A 14,272-nucleotide genomic window follows, 5' to 3' on the forward strand; every position below is an offset into this window, starting at 1 on the left:
TGCCAATTTGGTTATTGGCTGAAATTTTACCACCAAGTCAAAAGTAAGAAAGGCCACTTTACTTATAAAATGGTGTTGATAACGAAATGTCTCTTGGAAATGTAATGGGTCAAACAGAATGATTCTCAGTTTATCACTGAAGGGGTTCTTGCGAATTAAAATGCAAAGCTTTTCACCTGTCCTGATGTACGTGGAAAAGTATAGCAGCTTATATCACCTCTGGTATGTCACAGTGCTTGAGCTTTCCTGTTTTTTTCTCATCTATTTTACTGATTTTAATTGTCCACAAATTTATTTTGCAGGAGTGATAAGAAACGTTGGGTCTACGCACTCGTTCCAAACCGAAGAACAAAGTATGTTTCTCCCAGCTCATTGCATTGGGGTAAGGTTTTATGTAGTCATTTGCTCCTACCCAGGTATTTAACTAACCTTGGTCTCTCTGTTTGATCAGGGGTGGATTTTTGTCCCTCGTATATTTTTTCTCTCATTTCTTACTCTAACATTCAATGAGCAGGCAAACAGTAGCATCCTGCTCCTGTAACTAACAAAAAGGAGAAGGAGCTTTACTCTGCACTTAAACTGTGCTATATCTGACCTGGTACTGGCTGCCCAAAATGGAAACTGCTAATTTCCCTGAATGTTTTAAGCACAAAAGTCAAAAGAAATGACTGTTAGACTAATTATATTGCGCAGTGTAAATATATAATTTTCCTCTCCACTCCTTGCCTGCAGATAAAATATATTGTAATTGAACAAAAAGAGGCTTGTAAGAAACCTTAGTTGTCCAAAGTCTGCCCATTTTTTTCAGCTGTTGATAATCAAAGGCTCTGTTACAATCTCACTAATGTTTTGTGCTCTCTACCAGATTGTCCCCAGGTGCAGTGTGTCCAGAGATACACAGCGCAGGAACCCGACGAGCTCTCGTTGGAAGCTGCTGACATCCTCAATGTTGTGGAATGGACAATAGATGGTAAACATAATTTCTAGTGCAGCGTACAGTTGCAAATTCAGAATTTGAATAAGTAACCCATCTCAACCTTGTACTGCATTAGTCCCACTAACATGGAGAGTCTCTGGTTTTATCCCAGTTTCTATTGTGATGGATTCTCTGTGCTGCAAAACTACAGGTCACTAGGGGAGCACCAAGAAGAAGCATTAGATTAGGTAATAGTGCACATTAGTTGGATACTGAGGGGAAACACTAGGGTGGCAAATAGCAACAAAACACAGAGATCTCATGAAGGGAAATAACATTTGCTAGCACTTCATTATGTCTAGAGAATATTCTTGTAATGGTATTGCATACTGAAACATTAGATGAGAGAAATGGTACCCTTGATAATCAGGGAGTAGTTGCCAAATCAGCAAGTGAGGACACTTTTGTTGAGGGAATGGTGAAGATGCACAGGGTCAAAGATGTTATTATTTGAAAGACACCTGAATCAGCTCTGGTAGCTGGCAATTGTGAGACACTAGCAGCATCTTGAGCATGCTCAATCTCTCGTGGGTCTTCACCCACAGACGGCTGAGGGCCCTGTTATATCCGTGTATCTTAATGTTGTGTCCTTCAATAATTAGACAACAGACTGCAGGGAACGATCAACAGGTGTTTACTGAATGAGGGTTCAAACTGCAACTGACTGTACAGATCACTACTCAGGGTTTATATACAGGTGTGGTCACTGCCGGTACTACAGGATACAGGAGCTGTAAAAAGTAGTTCTCCCCTTAAAAGGTACATACATTACAATTCCTCCCCTTTTAGATTAACAGTACCATAACACTCATTTAACAATTAAATATCAAACTAATTACAATTAACACTTTTAACATGCAACATTAACTGAAAATAGTCTATTTATAAATTCAGTTTTTGGGGAGGCTTCCTGATTCTTTCTGGATAACGCCTTTCTCGAATGTCTCGCTCTTGGTGCGGAGGCGATTCTAACACCCTGTCATCAGTTGATTCATCAGCTTCCAATGCTATTGTTTCTGAGGTAGATGCGACCTGTACGTCGGGTTCCTCACCAGGTACGTATGGCCGAGACATGAGGTTGACTCGTTCCTGTGACTCTAGGATCTGGTCAGCATGGCGTCTCACAATGTTCTCCCCAACATCCACTGTGTACATTAGTGGCCCCTGCCGTGTGCATATCGTTCCGGGTTGCCATTTCTCTGTTCGGTAGTCGCGGGCCAAGACTGGTTGCCCTACATTGAAGCTCCTTGTCGGCTTCTCATTGATGTGCTGGAATTGCTTACTCTCAACATCTCTTCGTACATTTGGTCTGAGCAAATCCAGACGAGATCTCAACCTTCGGTTAAAGAACATCATGGCTGGGGCCTGGTTGGTGACTGCATGTGTCGCATTTCTGTAGGCTAACAAGAAATTGTCCACCTTATGCTGCAGTGGAATGTCGTCATCGCACATGGCCTTTACTGCTTTTTTAAAGGTTTGTACGAACCTCTCAGCCAATCCATTTGTGGCTGGATGATACGGGGCGGATGTGTAATGCCTTACCCCATTCCTTTTCATAAATCTTCGAAACTCTTCGGACACAAACTGTGGTCCGTTATCAGAGCAAATCTGCTCTGGCAAGCCGTTCCTGGCAAAAATGGTCTGTAGGATTGCAATAGTTTTCTCCGTGGTGGTGGACGACATTTTGATCACCTCAGGCCATTTCGAGTGCACATCCACGGCTATTAAAAACATTGAGTCCATGAATGGACCAACAAAATCAATATGCACCCGTTGCCATGGAGATGAGGGCCACTCCCATGGGTGTAGAGGGGCATGTGGTAGTGCGTTTTGGACCTTCTGGCATCCTGAGCAGCTCTTTGTCAGGTCCTCGATTTGCTGATCGATCCCCGGCCACCACACATAAGCCCTAGCAAGGCTTTTCATTTTCACCCCTCCCAGATGGCCTTCGTGAAGCTCATTGAGCACTCTCTCCCTTAACTTGGGTGGAACTACCACTCGGGATCCACACATCAAGGTCCCCTGGCATACTGACAGCTGTTCTCTTCTGGATGAGAATGCTGGCAACAGTGAGTCGCCATGTGCTGGCCATCCCTTCACCGTCAAATCATATACCCGAGACAGTGTCGGGTCATTTCGGGTCTCCTTCTCTATACCAGCGTTAGTTACTGGCAAGCATTCAATTATAGTCGAATTAAATATTTCGACAGGATCCACTGCTGGTGCTTCCTCCGCAGTAGGCAGTGGCAGGCGTGATAGCCCATCAGCGTTTCCATGCTGTTTCGTGCCCTTATACTCGATTTCATATTGGTGCGGCCCTAGAAAAAGGGACCATCTTTGTAGCCGTTGTGCAGTCATCACCGGAACGCCCTTCTTTGGATTAAAGATGGAGACAAGTGGTTGCTGGTCAGTCAGCAAGGTGAACTTCTGCCTGTGCAGATAGTGATTGAACTTTTTCACTCCCCACACTAGGCTGAGGGCTTCCCTGTCAATCTGGGCGTAGTTACGCTCGGCTGAGGTTAGTGACCGAGACGCAAAGGCTACTGGCCTCTCCGAGCCGTCCGGGAATTTGTGCGACAGCACCGCTCCAATGCCATAGGGTGATGCATCACACGCCAACCGAATTGGTAGTGCTGAGTTGAAATGAGCCAACACCTCTTTTGATGTGATCAATGCTTTGCTCTTCTGGAAAGCTCGTTTACATTCGTCACTCCACTTCCATGGTACCCCCGTTTGCAGTAGGGTGTTCAGTAGGTGTAGTACGGTAGACAAATTTGGCAAGAACTTATGGTAGTAGTTCACCAGCCCGAGGAACGACCTCAGTTGTGACACATTTTCCGGTGCTGGAGCCTTGACTACTGCCTCAATCTTTTCAGGGGACTTATGTAACCCCTCTTTATCAATAACGTGGCCACAATACAAGATCTGCTTCTGGAAAAGCTCGCATTTGTGGCGATTAGCTCGGAGCCCATATTCCTTCAATCTAGTGAGCACCTGCTCCAGGTTGGCGAGGTGATCACTGTCATTTTCGCCCGTGACCAAGATGTCGTCCAAATAACACTGGGTCCCTGGAATCCCTTGCAGGACTTGTTCCATTGCCCTTTGCCAAATAGCCGGAGCTGATGCTACCCCGAACACCAGCCGGTTGTATTGGTAGAGACCTTTATGAGTGTTGATCGTGAGGTACTGTTTCAAGGATTCTTCAACCTCCATTTGCAGGTACCTCCTGGGCCAGATCAATCTTAGTGAAGCGTTTCCCTCCAGATAGCGTGGCGAAAATATCTTCAATCCGCGGAAGCAGATATTGTACAGTGTGAAGGACTGGGTTCACTGTCACCTTAAAGTACCCACAGATGCGAACCTTCTTTGGTTCCCCAGGCGTATTACTCTACGACCTCTTCATTACAGGAACGATGGGTGTAGCCCACTCGCTCCAGTCCACTTTGGACAGTACTTCTGAACGTTCCAAACCTTCCAGCTCTGCTTTGACGGCTGGGCGGATCGCATAAGGTACCGGTCTGGCCGTAAAAAACTTTGGGCTTGCATTTTCCTCTATTTTGATCGTCGCTATTATGCCTTTTAGTGTTCCGAGTCCCTGCTGGAACATTTCTTGTGCGTCAGTTAGCATTTTTGACAGTCGTCCAGGTGTGACGTGATCATCCTTTTTGGCATCTGCAGTCAGTGCTTGTATGGAATGCCAATCTAGCTGTATCTTCCGGATCCATTCACGTCCTAGTAGTGGTGGTCCTCCATCTGGCAATACATATAGGTCCATTTTTGGTGTTTCCTTGCCGTTATATATAACGTTCACCCTTATTTTTCCTTTAGGGTAGACTTTTTGCCCCGTGTACGTCTTCAAGACAATCTTTGTATCTCTCAAGGGTATATGTGAGAATAGCCGCTTGTAGTCCCTTCAGTTTATGACTGTTAGGGCTGATCCTGTGTCCAATCCCATTTTCACTTGGACTCCTGCTATCTTGAGTGTGACCCAGATAGTTTGGTGATCCTCCGTTTTGATCACATTATGTAGTTTCAGACAACCCAGCTCCTTGCTTCCGGAGTCTGTATCACTCTTCTGTTCATCTGAACTACTCTCCATCACCTTATGTACCTTCTTGTACTTCTCCTGTGGAGATTTCTTGCTGCTGGTTTTCTTTCCCGACCTGCAGACTCTTGCTATGTGTCCTACTTTTCCACACTGTCTGCACACTTTGTCCTTGAACCAGCAATCATTATGGTCGTGTGTTGTTCTGCCACAGCGATAGCGCTTCACTGTTCCGTATGACATTTCATTTGTGCCATATTCTTGCGGTCTCCGTTGTATCTCTGCAGCGCCCCATGCGGCTGCTTCATGTGATACTGCAATGCTGAAAGCCTTGTCCAGCGTAAGATCCTTTTCTGATAGAAGCCGTTTCTGGGTTCCTTCACTTTGAAGCCCACACAGAAACTTGTCCCTTAAAGTATCTGCTAGTCCCGTTCCAAACTGGCAGTGTTTCGATAGCTTGCGCAGTTCCGTTAAATACTCAGCATTACTTTCATCTTTATGCTGGTTCCTTTTGTGAAACTTAAATCTTTCTGCTATCAGCAGCGGTGTGGGGTTTAAGTGGTCCTGTAGGATTGACACTATGTTTTCAAAATCCTTTTCTACTGGCTTCTCTGGGGTTACTAGGTTTCGTAGTAAGCCATACGTTTTTGCACCCATTGAATTCAACAATACCAGCGCTTTCTTGTCATCTGGCACTTCATTCGCCTTGCAGTATACTTCTATGCGTTTGACATATGTCGTCCAATCTTCGACTTCATTGTCGAACGCTGTGATACTGCCACTCTTCGGCATTTTTGGGTGTGGTTAGACTGGCTTAAAATGGCGTCTCCCGCGCTTCCCTTTCTTCCCTGCTGCAGCTTAAAATGGCGTCTCCCACGCTGCTGCCAACGCCGCTCTCGGCGGTCCTCGTGGCAAATGGCGACGCCCTGTGGGTTTCGTGCGCTGCTCCTGCGCTGCTGCCAATGCCGCTCTCTGCGGTCCTCGTGGCAATGGCAGCGCCTCACGTTTTCCTGCGCGCCTCTCTCCCCCATTGACGCTGCTCGGCCCTTGACCACCGGCTGCGCTCTGCTCTCTCTCGTCTCTCTCCCCGTTGATGCCGCTCGGTCCTGAACACCGGCTGCGCCCTGTGCGCTCTGCCCTATCTCTCTCCCCCGTCGACGCTGCTCGGCCTTTTTCTGTGCCACTCGGTTGGCTCTAGCCGCCGCTGTCCGGGAAGGGTCTGCGCAGTACCTGTTGCCAGCCCGTTTCGCTGGACCACCGTGACTGGAAAGCCAAGCCTGGCTCTCGGCAGCCTCCCCTGCGATGCTCAAATCTCCGCTGGATGACTGGGTGATTGCCCGTGGTCGACGCCCGTGCTTCTGGACTCGACCTCCTTCCACTGTTCTCCAGGAGCGAATCCCTGGGAGGTGATGCAGAGTTGCAGGTAGGTTCGAATCGGCGTCGTCGCCAATGTTATATCCGTGTATCTTAATGTTGTGTCCTTCAATAATTAGACAACAGACTGCAGGGAACGATCAACAGGTGTTTACAGAATGAGGATTCAAACTGCAACTGAGTGTACAGATCACTACTCAGGGTTTATATACAGGTGTGGTCACTGCCGGTACTACAGGATACAGGAGCTGTAAAAAGTAGTTCTCCCCCTTAAAGGTACATACATTACAGGCCCACCTTCCCTGACAGTTCCATGTTTCTTCTACATTGCACAGTAAAGTTGTATAAACTTTGATGTAAGCCACGATGATGGCTGGCTTGTAATTTAGGAAGCCCCAAATGAATCAAGGCATCCGACTCCCTGATTCACCAATCGATGCATGGATCTCCTTATACCCGTGTTCAGCAGGTATATCTGGATGCTGCACAGGTGTCATAATCCAGGACTGCAGTGGGTCACATTGCTCTCCAAGGAGCCAAGCTCCCACTCTTGTCACACTGTGCAAACAAACAGTGGATTATATATATTTTTTTAATCGGCCAAGATTGCTGCCAGGAAAGCAGACTACCTGCACATTGATCGAGTGGAAGCCCTTGAGGTACATGAAGGCTCCACTATTGTGGGCAGGAGCACACAGGTTAACATGTGAACAATTTGGGGAAATGCTGAATTTGGGCAAAACTCAGGCCGTCTCCTTCTGTGACTGGTTGTCTACCAGGAAAGCAATGAACTTGTTTGCTCTGGCAAACAATGCATCAATCACCTGTTCTTTTACTTTTCTGGACTGGCTGAGGTTACTGATGTTCCCTGTGGCAGTCCGAAAGGGGCCAAAGGCAAAGAAAGTTCAGGGCTATACTCGATTTTACAGTAGCAGGCAGTACTATGTTTACCCTGGGAAATGTCTACAGGTCCTCTTGCAGCATATAACACAACTGTCACTGTCTCCTTGGTAAAGCATAGCCTCCTCACGTATCACTCTAGTGACAAGCACAAGAATGTGTGCTTTTGCCAGTGTACTCGGTTGGCAGGGTAAAGGTGGATAGGAGTAGGCCTTCTATTAGGCAGTGTTGCTTAGCAACATTCTTGCATTCTTTGTCTTCCTCTCCTTCCTGTAAGTAACCCAGATAAAGAGGAAATCCCAGAAGGATACCTATAGCCCAAAAGAGCTAGAAACTTGCAAAAATCAGAACACCAAAAATCCCTCCTACATGCCCGCATAGCGCCTGTTTTTGCAGCCACTATGTGGCCTCCTATGGCTCCAAAATGGCGGGTAGGATGCTTGCGCACACTTCCGACTGGAAGTGCGTCACCCGCCATATTGGGTAAGGACAAACAAGAGGCGTCCTTTACCCAAGCCTGCAGCAGGTGTTATGATATTTGCATGTGTAAATAAGGGGCCTAACGCCTGCTTCAGATCCCCGCTCCAACATTGGTTTGCTTCGAGGCTGCCTCGACGCCCAACAAGTCCTGGATTACTTCATTTCACAACAGGGAAAAGATGTCATGGCAACTAATTAAATTAGGTCAGAAAATTCTGAAGAACAGGAAATAACCAAAAGATATTTAAATAATGAGAAGAGTTAGTAAAATAATTTATTAAGTCTTCACTTGAAATCAGTTCAAGCTAAGTCTGGCAACATTCTTAGATTCAAAGTCCTCCCCCTGTTTTGTAATGAAAGTTCAAAAAAACAGACATGCCAATCGTTTCATGTTGACAGTCAATATTTTTAGGGTCTGGTCTGCATGTCAGTGTTTGATGAAAACCATAGTGGAGCAGTCTCCTATTTGCTCAATGCTGCTCTTACCATTAATGGAAGTGATTCTTGCCCCTGCATAATATAAGTGGGAATTGTTGCGAATATGGAATTTCCCACCTATAGTATGGAGCGTCTGGAATCACAGTAGGACTGTTGTACTGAGGGAAAAGGGAGGAATCGATGACAATGAAGGGAGAAATGGAGAACAATAAAGTGGTGAAGGTAGGGAGAAATGAAGAGGAGAGGGCAAGAGGCAGAAACAGGAGCGATACTTGAGGGGAGAAGAGGAAAGAAGCTGGAAGCAGCATTTTGTGTTGGGGAGGAAGGAGAGTGGTGAGGCACAAAGTGCTGGCTTGAACTGGTTTGTGGGGTGGGGATGAAAGAGTGCCAGTATGAATTTGGGGGGTGGAGGGGGAAGAATATCAGTTTAAACTAAGCAGGGGCTGGGGGGCAGTAACAGTGCAAAGTGAGGGAGGAAAGGGTGCCAGCTTGGAAGGTGGAGTGGAAGAAAAGTATAAAGTTAAACTGGTTTGAAAGCAGAGAAGAGTGCCAAGTTAAACTGAGGGGGGAGAAGAAGAAGAATGCCAGTTGGAAAAGGAGCTATGAAAGGGTGAGGAGTTGGATGTGGCACAGTGTCTATGGGCTGGACTTTACCAACCTCGTTGGGTCCGTGATGGACAATGTCAGTGGCGGCTCCTGGCCTCACTGCTGGCTCCAGCCTGCTGTGTAGAATGATTTTCCCCTGGCTGGGCTTGTTAAGCCCACCCAGCGAGTTTCCCGGCCAATTGAAGGAAGCGGGTTTGATGACGCATCATCAGCCGGATTCCTTAAAGGGACCATGCGCTCATTGATTTTGACATTTGTGCTGTCAGTGTTCGACAGCATTGAGGTGCACTGCACAGAGCTGCACCCAGGCCCTCCCACGACTCCCTCCATATGCTTATGGAGGGAGTCACAGCACGCTGGGAGGTTCTCTTCCCTTCCAATGGGCAGAAGAGACCTCCCCAGGACACAAACGCAGCCTGGTTGCACATTGCACAGAAGGACACAAGCAGGCATGTCGTCAGGAGGACCAGGCTGCAGTGGCGCAAACCTTTCAATGATCTCAGTAGATCACGAAGCGTTAGTACAAAGCCACACTCAACCTCATCCTGCTGTGCCACTCATCACATCCCCATCACTCTGCCTTCCCTACCCTACTCCTGCCCGTCCTTACTCACACCAACTACCCATCCCTCTCTATCTACATTATCACTTCCCCATCTCACTAGCCACCCCTCACACTCACCCTCATCCTTGTCCAATCATTCCAACTAACAACACACAAGGATAGGCACTTGTGTGTTTTAGCCAATGTTCATGTGAAGTTTCTGTTAATGTGCTGTCAAACATTGAAATCTTTATTTTCAACACTTTGCATTCTTGAACAGATTTCTGTGCACCTTTGGAAGTGGCTTAGTGAGTTGCAGTGAATGGTGAGACATAACGGTGTCCCCCCACAATACTGATGAATGTGAAAGGAATGGCTTGGGCATTGTTGGGATGCTTTATGGTGCTGGTGTGGGGTGGTGCCAACCTGGCACATCATATGGCAGCCATAGTGTACAGCATCAAGTGAAGTAAATCTGGCCATCGTGAGGCCATCCCTGGTGTCCCGGGCAGCAATGTGGTTGAGTGCTGATGCCCTGTGTCCTGTGCAGCATCAGTTGATTGCGGAGAATGTTGGTGTTGTTGTTGGTGCTGCTGGTGTGCGTGGTCATGCTGGTGTTGGGGCTGATCGTGGTGGGATTCTGAGGACCAAGGTGAGAGAGTTTCAAGGGCACTGATGCAGATGGAATAGATGGCAGGTGAAGTAGAGATGGCAGAAGTGATCTGTCAATGGTGGGAGAGGTAATGAGGTCTGACTGGATGGAGACTCGTGTAAAGACTTGCAGCATTTTGAATCTGTAGTGGAAATGCAGCTTAGAGAAGCTAGTGTCTAAGTGAAGATATCTGAATCAGCTGTGAGCTTATACTTGACATTTGAGGCTGTCAACTCATCAGCTGAAACAATGGCAAGTGACCTCCTGCCACAGCTTCACTGACAAGGTCTAGGCATAGCAGGAAACCGGTGGGTGGCCTGTCAAATTCAAAAAGCTGGGGAAAAAACCATTGTTAAGTGGCTGCAAACAAGCCACTAATTATTTCAATTGCCTCCCCCGCCGCTGCGTGTCTGGTCTGCTCAGCGCTGGCAGGCCCGACATTTGGGAAAGTCACGTGGTGGCAGGTTGACAGCGGGGTCCCGACCTGCTATAAAAAAAAACACTTTCCCACCCGACCCGCCACCAATCGCGCCCGCTGACCCCCCTCAAAATTCCCCCTATGAATCTGGTATGGGGGGGATTGAGTGTCCGCCAGATTATCACCCAGGTGCGATGATGAAAATCTACCCCACGGTAATCCAAGTTCAAATTGTTTATATATTACAGTATATTGGGCCCAAAGACTTCCTCACATAAATTTTAAATAATTTTAGGCATTACTATTATCTTCAATTAATTAATCATTGACAACTGGAACGTTTGGTGGCTGAACGGTGCAGAGGATTAACATACAGGCCCTGAAATGCTGTTGGGTACCAGTGTATAAATGCATTTGTCTCAATATTCTTCCTCCATGATTTTAATAGACTGTTAATTGTTTTTAGATTAGTGACAGGGCAAATTTTATTCCCCCTTGGAAATACAGTGCAAAAAGAGATTTGTTCTTTCTCTGCCAGTGCCTATAAGTCATTGATGGTGACAACAGATACCAAAAGTGAAAAAGTGCCCTACTGTCCAGAAGTAACATCTCTCACTTTGAAAAACACAAACATTCATTAAAACACCATTGTTTAAAAAAAATTAAAATGTTTTTGAAAAGTGCATTTAAAAAGTGCTTGGATATGCACTTGAAGTGCCGTAACCTACAACGCTAAGGACCAAGAGCTGGAAAATGGGATTAGGCTGGATCGCTCTTTTTCTGCCGGCACAGACACAATGGGCTGAATGACCTCCTTCTGTGTGGTAAACTTCTATGATCTTAATAGGAGTTGATAAGTTAGGAGAGTAGACTTTGATAAGTAAGCATGACACTATACTTTGTCTTTCAGGCTGGATATTAGGAGATCGTTTGCATGATGGAGAGAAAGGTTGGTTTCCAAGCCTAATGGTCGAGGAGATCAAAAATCCACAACTCCGAGCTCAGAACAGAAAAGAATGTTACAGAATCTATAAGGCGGAGGAATGCCATGGAAGTAAGAACAAGGAAGGGCGAAAATTTACCAACAGAAATCTGATCCATCAGCGGTGATAGAATCTTACTCTTTTGTCCTGCTTGCACTTTTGACAGATTGCGAAACTCCCATCATTCTGCATGGCAGTGTTAACAGTGAAATTTTACCAGAAAACTGCAGATTGTGAACTGTTTTTACTTAATTCAAAGAATGCTACATTAAAAAAAAAATTATTTCATGTACACAGTAAAAGCACGATTCAAAGTGAATATTTTCCATCTGCAGAATGCAGCCACTAAATATATTGAAGGGAGATTATTAAGACTTTTTTTTTAATGAAACAAAGGTTAATTCCAGCTAAAATATACTGGCAGCTATTTAGATAGAGAAGAATATACTTGAATCAGAATAAATCCCGATACACTTGGATAATGTTTAAATGGCAAGTGTACAGAGGATGAATTTTAACATGGAAAGCTAACGCTAAAATCTCTATCTTGAAGCATCCATTAAGAATTACACTCCATATTATGGCTAAATGCTGTAAGTCTCTGTATGAATGGTGTAGGTCACCTGTGAAGATGCAGTAGGTCTTTTGCACCAGTGCTGTAGGTTTCTTGAACAAGCCCACACAACTTCATATAAGTGGTAAAAAAAAATTATTACGTTTTTGGCCAAAAGGCTCCCAAAAGGGAGTTTACATTAAAATGCCCAAATCTATGGCGTTTAGCCAGCAGCAGTTTAGTTCCTAGCCTTAACCCCAGGGATTATTATTTGGTATGTTACCTCCTAAATACAAACTAAGGCATTTTGCTGCTATTCCCAATGAACCGTTTCTTGGTTACAGGGAGCCACATTAAAGGCACTACCACATGAAGAATTAAACAGGCAAGTTAAATCTGACTAAAGGAAATATCTAAAAATAAGTTTAGGAAGGGAGGCGCTATACTCTGTAACTAAGATAATGAAGATCATTCATTCAGCTTCAGTCTAAATCCTGTTGCTATTTCTACACGCAATAGATGGTGGAATGGAAGAGAAGAGAAAGCAGTTGTGTAATAGGCTTTTAAAGATGAATAATAAGGGGAACTGATATTAAAAATCTACTTCCATTCACCTGCAAGCTGAAATTATAGCCGTCTTTGATAAAATGACCCATTCTCAGTTGAGTTTTGGGAGTTTTTCTATCAAACTATTATATGGAGCACTTAGTTGCAATGAAGTGAAGAGGAAAAGCATTGTCCTCAGCCCCCACCACAATTTCTGTTCTCTCACCACCGATTCCACCCCCCTCCCTGGGCACTGTCTCAGGCTGTTCGCAACCTTGGGATCCTATTTGACCCTACTGAGCTACCGACCCCGTATCCTCTCCATCACAAAGACTGCCTATTTCCACCTCTATTACATAACCCTCCTCCGCCCTGCCTCAACCCATCTGCTGCTGAAACCCTCATCCATGCCTTTATCTCCAGACTCAACTGTTCCAGTGCAATAATCTTGATCTCATCCAAAACTCTGCTGCTCGTATCCCAACACACTCCAAGTCCCACTCACCCATCACCCCTAGTGTACATAAATTCAAATTCCTGGATCTGATCCTTAAACTTAGCTGACAGTTAAATTGCTTTCCCTTTTCATGGGAACTGTTTGGCTGGATGAACATTGGTTATATTTAACTCATGATATTAATGGAACAGTCCATTAGGAACAGGGGAAGTTACATATATTTAACAATAAGGTGAATTCAGGATTTAAAATCTTTTCAGCATTAGTCAAAATTTTGCTAGCAGTAACTTAGGTTGAAGATGTACTTTAGCTCTTAATTGTGTCAAAGTTATCAGGTGCATGGTAGTGTTATAAATGGGGCAGATTTTCCTCTGGGCATAAATAATGGCCTGGGCACATAGAGGAATATCCACCCATCAACGTTCTATGCTACAAATGTGGACTTTATGTCGTCTCATCACTGGCTGAGAGAGTTTAAATGTGCAGCACACCAGGAGGTTCTGAATTAAGAAAAATTTACATATATAAATATTGTGATTATGAATTAGTCATTAAGTGGCTATTAAATGTTCATGAAACATATCAATGAATGCTGAGTAAAGGAAAGAACAGAAGTTAATGTCTTGCATTGTAAAACAGTTTCAGCAATTTGTGAAGAGTTTCATCCACCATGTGTTCCTTCATTTTACACAACGGGGGATTTCTGTAATCTTATAAAGAGGACAATTAAAATCACAGTGTTATAATAAGTGAGTCCAGTGTAGTTTTTGTGGTTATATGTCTGTCACATATGCAATTCTGTATGTTTATTTGATGTACAGTTCCTGTGGGACTTTATTATGCTTCACAGGTCACCTGCAATTGATATGTAGCATCAGGAGCTTAACTTGAATGAAGTCACACTGCTACTAGGCAGTATTTTTATGGTACAGCTGAGCCAGAACACATCCTACTACAGCTCATTAATTTTCAAAAGCTAGGATGTGGAGTATGAATTTTGAGGCAGTGAATATTTATAGAGAGACCACCCCCATCATAGTGGTTCTTTTAAAAGTACTGTTTCAATCATTGGCTGAGGTAATTAAAACAGATTTGGAAAGTTGTCAGGTTCTCAGCTCCTCCAGTAGCTGTGTGAAGTTCCATCAGATAACTGGGAGTTCTCAGTTATCTGAGTAATGAGAGCTCTGTGGTCTGTCAGCATTGAGGGGGGTGGGGTCTGGGAGCAATCAGGAATTCTGAGTGCATGGGGAGGGGTGGGGGAGATTTAAGTGATCTCAGCTGGAGGGGAAGGGTGGGATTT

The 14,272-nt window shown here is 45.1% G+C and overlaps 1 protein-coding gene across 2 annotated transcripts in view; it reads left to right on the forward strand.

The window, feature by feature from the left end:
- Positions 1–13,721, forward strand: part of ngef (neuronal guanine nucleotide exchange factor) — a 76,604-nt gene extending 62,883 nt beyond the window's left edge. For both annotated transcript variants that reach the window (XM_085990558.1, XM_085990560.1), the window contains 3 exons: positions 303–382; positions 866–970; positions 11,344–13,721. In XM_085990558.1, the coding sequence (XP_085846684.1) occupies positions 303–382; positions 866–970; positions 11,344–11,543 (385 nt within the window). In that variant the 3' untranslated portion in view covers positions 11,544–13,721. The remainder of the gene's footprint in view (positions 1–302; positions 383–865; positions 971–11,343) is intronic.
- The last annotated feature ends 551 nt before the right edge of the window (positions 13,722–14,272 follow it).

This window comes from Somniosus microcephalus, chromosome 6 (genome assembly GCF_052327205.1).
Source record: "Somniosus microcephalus isolate GS21.2 chromosome 6, FLI_Smic_1.0, whole genome shotgun sequence".
Lineage (NCBI taxonomy): Eukaryota > Metazoa > Chordata > Chondrichthyes > Squaliformes > Somniosidae > Somniosus > Somniosus microcephalus.